This window comes from Ursus maritimus, unplaced genomic scaffold, assembly GCF_017311325.1.
Source record: "Ursus maritimus isolate PB19 unplaced genomic scaffold, ASM1731132v1 scaffold_2, whole genome shotgun sequence".
NCBI lineage: Eukaryota > Metazoa > Chordata > Mammalia > Carnivora > Ursidae > Ursus > Ursus maritimus.
The window spans coordinates 50451596-50458404 of NW_024424452.1; the positions used below are offsets into that span (position 1 = coordinate 50451596).

Genomic DNA, 6809 nt, shown 5'->3' on the forward strand with positions numbered 1-6809 from the left:
GACACAGTGGGCACCAGAAGGGGCCTAACTGCAAGGAAGATTGTGTGTTCCTGGATGGGGTTGGGAGATGCCGTTTTGTAGACCCATCACTGGCCAAATGAGAGCCAGGTCTCAGCTCTGGTTTGGGCTTTGCCTGGGTGTGACCTTGAACAAGTCACCTCCCTCCCCATGGTTGTTTGGGCACCTTTAGAGTTTTCTCAGGCCCAGCTTTTCAACCCTAACTTCTGTGATTTTTCTGTCTTTTCCTCCAGGACACTACCTTGTCCCCTTAGCCATCCCCAAGCAAGGGACAGTTTCTGTTGGAATTGCCTCAAAGCTCCACTACGGACACTGAGCGGCCACCTTGTTAAGTACCGACTGTGGCTAAATGGACCCTGCAGGCATCACCGTCTTCTCCACTCCAACTCTGGATAATCGACAGTGAAGGAAAGGCCACCGGCCCATTCACAGCGTCCTGACTCAGGGTGGGGAGGCCATCTGCCCCGCGGGCCTAACGGATTCTGTGGCTGGCTCTCTGCCTTCTGGCCACACTCAGGGTCGTGGAGCACCGGTTCGGTGGCGAGGGAGCGCAGGCTATGGCCAAGGAGGTCTCTGAACTCTAAGCCCCGACTCCGATCTCTGGAGCAAGGCGACTCTGAGGTTGCAGCACTCCCTCCTCCAAAAGCACTAGCCCCACCTCCAGCTGCTGTGACCTACGGTGCCCCCAGCCTGAGGTCCGGGTGGGAGATCCCCGACCTTAACGACCGCACCGCCCCAGCAAGCCAAGCGGCCTTTTACAAACCGTAGTAAACATTTTATTTACACGTTTGTGGCGTCCTAAGTGCAGCTCGTCTTTGCGCCACGACCCCGAGTGCGGGGAGGAACTGTTTCGTCCAACACCTCACAGTGTGAACTGCTCGCGGCCGGGGAGAAGTGTTTGGCCGGTGCGGGGTCTCAGGCTGGGGCTCTGAGCCCCCTGGGCTCTGGGCACCAGCGCGGCAGCGACGGGCAGGTGGGACCGTGGGCAAGGGCGCTCCGCGGCGGCGTCTCCGGCCCCGGCCCCACTGCCAACACAAAGCAGGCGCCAAATCCAGCCCACCCTGGGAGGCTGGGGGCGGCATGCGGGCCCCGGGGTCCGGCCTCGCGCAGTCTACAGGCCGCCCAGCGGTGCCTGGGCGGGCTCGGGGCTCTGCGGAGCGCCGCTGAGGGTGGGCTGGGGCGCCGGCAGCAGCTCCGAGGGGCCGCCGCCCCCGCTACCAGCGCCGCCGCCGCCGCCGCCGAGGCTGGCGAAGCTGAAACTGCCGCCGACGCCGCCGCTGCCCGCGCTCCCGCCGCCGCTGGTCGGCAGGAGGGCGCCCGCGGCCGACGCCTTGATGACCGTGGTCTGGTGCAGAGACCGCTCGGCCCCCTCAGTCCGCTCCGTGTCGCTGGGGGCCATGTCCAGAGACTCGGAGTCGCTGCTCTCGCTCTCAGCCTCGCCCTCCGAGCGGCTGAGGCTCCGCTCCTCCTGCTCGCCGTCCGCAGCCGCGCCTCCGCCCGACGGCTTTTCGCCCGCCTCCTTGTCCTTGTCCTTCTGCGCCTGGGCCTCCTTGGAGTGCCGCCACTTCATCCGCCGGTTCTGGAACCACACCTTCACCTGCGCCGCAGCACGTGGGAAGACAAGAAGGGACACCGAGGTAAGACGTGGGCTCGCGGCACTCTACTCGCGTGCAGCCTGTCGAGCCCCGGCCCCCCGCACCTCCACCACGGGCCAGGCACAGAGGCCGAGGGGCGGCTCAGGGAAACAACCACATCGCCGGGGACCCTCGCCTACGAAACCCACGAGGACTGTTTCTCAAAATATGGCCCTCCAGACCTGATCCTGAAAGGACCTGGATGCTTGTTGAAAGGCGGAGTCCTGCATCTCGCCCTCAAACTAAGGACGATTTCTGCTCTAAATTGGTGCTTCTTTTTTTTTTTTTTTTTTTTAAGATTTTATTTATTTATGTGACAGAGAGACAGCCAGCGAGAGAGGGAACACAGCAGGGGGAGTGGGAGAGGAAGAAGCAGGCTCACAGCGGAAGAGCCTGATGTGGGACTCGATCCCGGATCGCCAGGATCACGCCCTGAGCCGAAGGCAGACGCTTTAACGACTGCGCCACCCAGGCGCCCCTAAATTGGTGCTTCTTAACCCCACTTGAGCCAAGACTCCCCAAGAATCTGATTAAATTATGGACACCAGGCGAAAAAATATACCCAGGATTTCAAGGGTTTGGTGAACCAATGTTAAAAATTCCTGCTAAGCTGGTCGCGTCCTCTACTCCCACCACCCAAAGCAAGTTTCTACTAAAGCAATTCTTCTTAAGGAGAAACCGTGGGAAGCACAGAGGGGAAAGAGGGTTCAAAGAGTTAATCCCAGTGGGGTGGGGGCACTGCTGGACCTTCAGTAAAGGAGCATTTCCTTGGCATGTGTGTACTCAGAAGTTGATAAGGACCCTGCCCCTGCCCGGGATAAACTAATCCTTCTGCAGGCTTAGAAAATGCTGGAATTAAACCTGTGCAAAGTGGAGGAAGGGGGTAGGGATGGGGTGGAGAATCTATATAAATATATACAATCCCCTGGGGGACCCAATGCTGTTCACACAAGTTCCAGCTTCCCTTTTAAAAATAACATCCACAGCTGGTGGAAAACGGCTGGGCTCTTCCAGTGTGTGCTGGGGAGGGGAGTTGTGTAATGGAGGACAGAAAGACAAGGGGGGTGGGGGGAGCCTAAAAGAGCTATGAAAAGGTGCCTGCCTTTGACTTCTGCCCTACTCAGAACATTGAGCACCCAGGGAGAAAAGGTCACTGCTATGGGGTGTGGAAGAACGGCGACTCTTGTATTTTCAAAACCCAAAACAAGTCCAGTTCTTGAATTCGAGAAAAGAAACAAAAAATTGAATTGAGAAACTGAGTTCAAACCCAATAGATTCGCCATTGAAAAAAATCCAAGTAGGCAAAACCTGCTGAAAGCTTAAGAAAATCTTTTTTTCTCTCTCTGTTTCACTCCCCATCCCCTCCCCCCCAACCAGAGATTTTCTTGAGAGCTTGTGCCGTTAGAAAATCGGACTGACTTCGGCTGCTGCTGAGTGCACTCCTCGCCCTGCTGGGGTAAGTCATTCCGTTTGAAATGATGTTTTCACTTCCTCACAAATGGGGATTTCACAATCCAGCGGCAGCAGAAGGAGGAGGAGGGAGGAAGGACGGGAGGAGGGAAAAAAAAAAAAACCCAACAACAATCTCTTGACTTTGGATTTTTATCTCTTCTGAAATAAACTGCCTCCTACAGCGAACTGCGCTAAGTCGAGTCCATAATTATTATCTGCTGCGGCCTATTTGCTTTCTCCGCGGTTCTTTCGCCTGTTGGCCAAAATAAACATGCAAAGCTTGTTGACATACATCTTTGGGGATGGGCTATGCTTTCCGTCCTTCTTCCCCACCCCATCCCCCTCTCCTCCTGCCTCAAGTTTCGACGCCTACAATGTCTCCGAGAAATTCGAGACCTTGCGTTTCCGCGGCAAAAGCAGAGTGGGCCGGGGTGGACCGAGGCCTGGGGCTAGGCCGCGCCGCGGCTGTCCCCCACCCCGCGAGCGAGCTGTGCGCGGGAGCCAGAGCCTACTTACCTGGGCGTCGGTGAGGCCTAGCATCGCGGCCAGTTGCTTTCGGTCCGGCTTCGTCACGTACTTCTGAATCTCAAACCTCTTCTCCAGGCCTTTCCTCTGCAGGTTGGAGAAGACCGCCCGCGACCAGGAGCGCTTCCTCTTGTAGGTCTGCGGCATGGTGTCCTTCGTGAGCACCGCGTAGGGACCTGCCACCGGGCAGGAGCGGGAGCAAGAGAAAGACAGGAGGGCCGCATTAGTGCCGCGTCCGCCGTCTGCGGGCCCGGGACTCACCGTGCTGCTCGAAACTGTTTTGCCTTAGCAGTCGGCCCCCATTCAGAAAGTTCAGAAAGCCCTTCACGCTGGCCGGAATGGCCTCTCTACAGAGAAATCCTACAGCTCTTAAGACTTCAGGCGTAAGGCCTAAAGCGAGTGTGGCGTGGAGAAGCCTGGCGCTTCGTCGATGAATTCCAAAGAAAAAACATAAACCTAACGCGTGGCCTTTGGCGCCTGCGAAAAGGGGGCGAAACTGTCCCTTGCACCTGAAGGATGTAGGGATGACAGCTTCGACTCTCACGTGTGTGCCTGTGTGTACACCTTCTTGCAACCGTGCGCATAGACGGAACCTCCTGGGGCAAAGGGTTTGAGGTCATTCCTAACGCTGTGCATGTTAAAAAGCAACACCTCTTGCTGCATTTTCAAGCCACTCTCTGGCGCAACGACTAGGGAAAACCCCTTCACCCCCACCCCCGCCCCGCCCGCCCACGCGCGTACTTTCTCGGCACCCCCAGGTCCCCCACCCCCCTTACCCCGGGAGCCGACCGAAGAGTGAGCTAGCTATCTGAGAACTCTTTCGGTTTCTGTCTCCGGACTTGGTAGCCTCCTGCCACCAACTCCGGGATTGCAGCACCGCGGTGGCCACGTGAGGCGTCAGTCCTGAGTTTTGGGTCAGTCGACCTGCCCCGTTAGGCCGTCGCTCGGGAGGGTTTCCATACCTGGAAACGTGTCTTGAAACTGATGCTGAACTGAATTTCTCGGGTTCGAGCTTAAGGGGCTCAGGATGGCAGAAGCCTCGTTAATGGGATCTAGAGACGCGAAGAACTGGCCGGCGGAGGGCTGCAGGCCGGGGAGGTGCACCCCTGCGGGTCGCCCGCTGGTTAGCAGGGACGTGAGGTCTGGAGACGAGGGAAAAGAAGAGCTGGTTACACCTGGGGCAAAGCCGCACTCTCGGGCTGAGTTGTTCCTCCCCTCCCCCTCGATTCTGTTTTCCTGGAGCAAAGTCACGACAGACCCTTGTCTCCGCGCCAAAACCCCTCTTTCCCGACAGTGGCCAAGGGGCGATGCGCAAAATGTTCCTGCGTGTAGCCCACACGTCCACGTCTACACTTACAGCAAGGAAGGGCTTTATTAAAAAACGGCCGAAAGGAAGTCACTTCCAGGTGCCTGCCTAGAATTCCACAGACCTACCCCCTCCCCCTGAAGGAGCCCCAACTCTGCTTTCTCCTGGGAGCCCAGGGTCTATTTTGTTTATCTACATTCCTTGAGTGGAATTTCACTAGAAATCAGATAAATGGAAGGGAATGTGTTCCCCAAAAGGGCTTTCCCTGTCAAATTAATATAGTTCTCTTTCTAGATACGTGATTCAAGAGACAGATGATAGTCATTTCAGCAAATATTTACACCAACGATTTTTACGAATAATGATTCCGTGACGTGTTTTTAAAGCATCCCTGGACTCATTTTTTTTTTAAACGCAAAGCAGGTGAGTTTTAAACCTAGCGTTTCACAGTCTTCTTACAATTCACCCTCTTCTCACTCATTTTACCGGTTTGTCCTTAATTGTGCAAATACTCAAAGTAATCCCAAAGGGCCCGGGGACCAGGGAGTGCGCCAGGGCCATGGTCAGAGGCCTGCAGCCTCTCGCCCAAGACCTACCTCTCAGCGTGTTGCCTTCCTTGACTTTGGGGTCAAATTCTGCAGACAAAATGCGGTCAATTCCAAATTTGAGGTCCTTGCTAGAGGGGGCCGGGGCTGAGCCGCTATGCGGGGGGTTCGGGACCACCCGCGCCCCGGAGACCTGGGGCTGCAAGGCGCCAGCCCGGGGTGGAGGCGGAGGCTGTTGCTGCTGTGGCGGCTGCTGCTGCTGCTGTTGCTGTGGGTGATGGTGGTGGTAGGCGGCTGAGAGCGGAGACAGCCGCTGCGGGAAGCCAGCCGGGACTTCGGAGGGCGCCACCACCGGGGTGGGTCGAAGCGGGGATCTGGCGGTAGCTTGGAAAGAGGCGTGCGGGTGAGCCGAGCCCAAGTGCGCGGTGAGGGCGGCGGCCGAGGCCCCAGCCAGACCCTCCGCGGCCGCCCCCGGCTCCCCCACGCCGGCGTGCAGGATGTCTGCGATGCAGAAGGAGGGTTTCTTGACCGCGGCGGGATCCAGGGGGAAGGAGCAGCCGCCCGGGCCGGCCGAGGAGCAGTACGCGGCCGACCAGAGGCTGAAGTTGGAGGCGTAGAAGGGAGCCAGCCCGGCGGCGAACATTCTGGCTGGGTGCGCCGAACTGCCGCCGCGGCCGGGCCGGGCCCGGCCGAGTGGGTGGGTGGGTGCGCGGGGAGGAGCCCGCCGACTCCCGGAGGCAGCGGCAGCCCAGCCGAGGACGATCCGCTTTCGCTTCTCCGTCCGCACTGAAGACAGGCCAGGGAGCCCTAGCGCCACCGAGGGAAGAGGCGAGGCCCGGATCCCGACCGGTCACAGCCTCGGCCCCTGGCCTCACTTTAAAGGCGGCGCGGCGCCCGCGCTCCCCGCGGGCTGGAGGCGAGCGAGGGGCGCTGGAGCGGCTGGGCGGGCGGGGGCCGCGGCTCCGCACACGCCAGGGAAGCCGGGGAGACAGGGGCCGGGCACCGAAAGAAAACCCAAACAGCTAAGCCCTAAAAGCTAAATTTAAAACAACAACAATAATAATCCGTTAGTTAAAAAAAAAAAAAAAGTAATAAGAGGGGAAAAAAAAAAAAAAAAAACTCCTCTCTAAAAACTCCCAAAGTTTTGGCAGGAGCTTCGGAGTCAGACCCAGGGTAGGACCTCGATCCGAGCGCTCATTGGCCATCCTCGTGACCAATGGGAGCGGGGAGTGGAGGGGAATTGGGAAAGAGGGGCGTGGCCCACCTCTTCGGCCACGCCCCGGCCACGCCAAAGTGTTTGCTGCTGCCGCGTGGGCCGAGCAGGGTCCC

The 6809-nt window shown here is 58.4% G+C and overlaps 1 protein-coding gene across 1 annotated transcript; it reads right to left on the bottom strand.

The window, feature by feature from the left end:
• Positions 1-771: 771 nt before the first annotated feature.
• HLX (H2.0 like homeobox) lies at positions 772-6577 on the bottom strand. The gene is made up of 4 exons (XM_040636003.1): positions 5532-6577; positions 4592-4771; positions 3621-3805; positions 772-1615 (listed from the first exon to the last, which is right to left on the bottom strand). Exons 1-4 carry the CDS (start codon positions 6121-6123, stop codon positions 1130-1132), a joined length of 1443 nt encoding a protein of 480 aa, XP_040491937.1. The 5' UTR covers positions 6124-6577; the 3' UTR covers positions 772-1129.
• Positions 6578-6809: the final 232 nt, after the last annotated feature.

Excerpts from the sequence above, each read along its gene's own strand:
- HLX (XM_040636003.1), bottom strand. The coding sequence starts at position 6,123 with ATGTTCGCCGCCGGGCTGGCTCCCTTCTACGCCTCCAACTTCAGCCTC. Across the intron at positions 3,806-4,591 it reads GTTTCAAGACACGTTTCCAG|GTCCCTACGCGGTGCTCACG; the intron begins GTATGGAAACCC and ends GCCCGGTGGCAG. Across the intron at positions 1,616-3,620 it reads TAGGCCTCACCGACGCCCAG|GTGAAGGTGTGGTTCCAGAA; the intron begins GTAAGTAGGCTC and ends GCTGCGGCGCAG.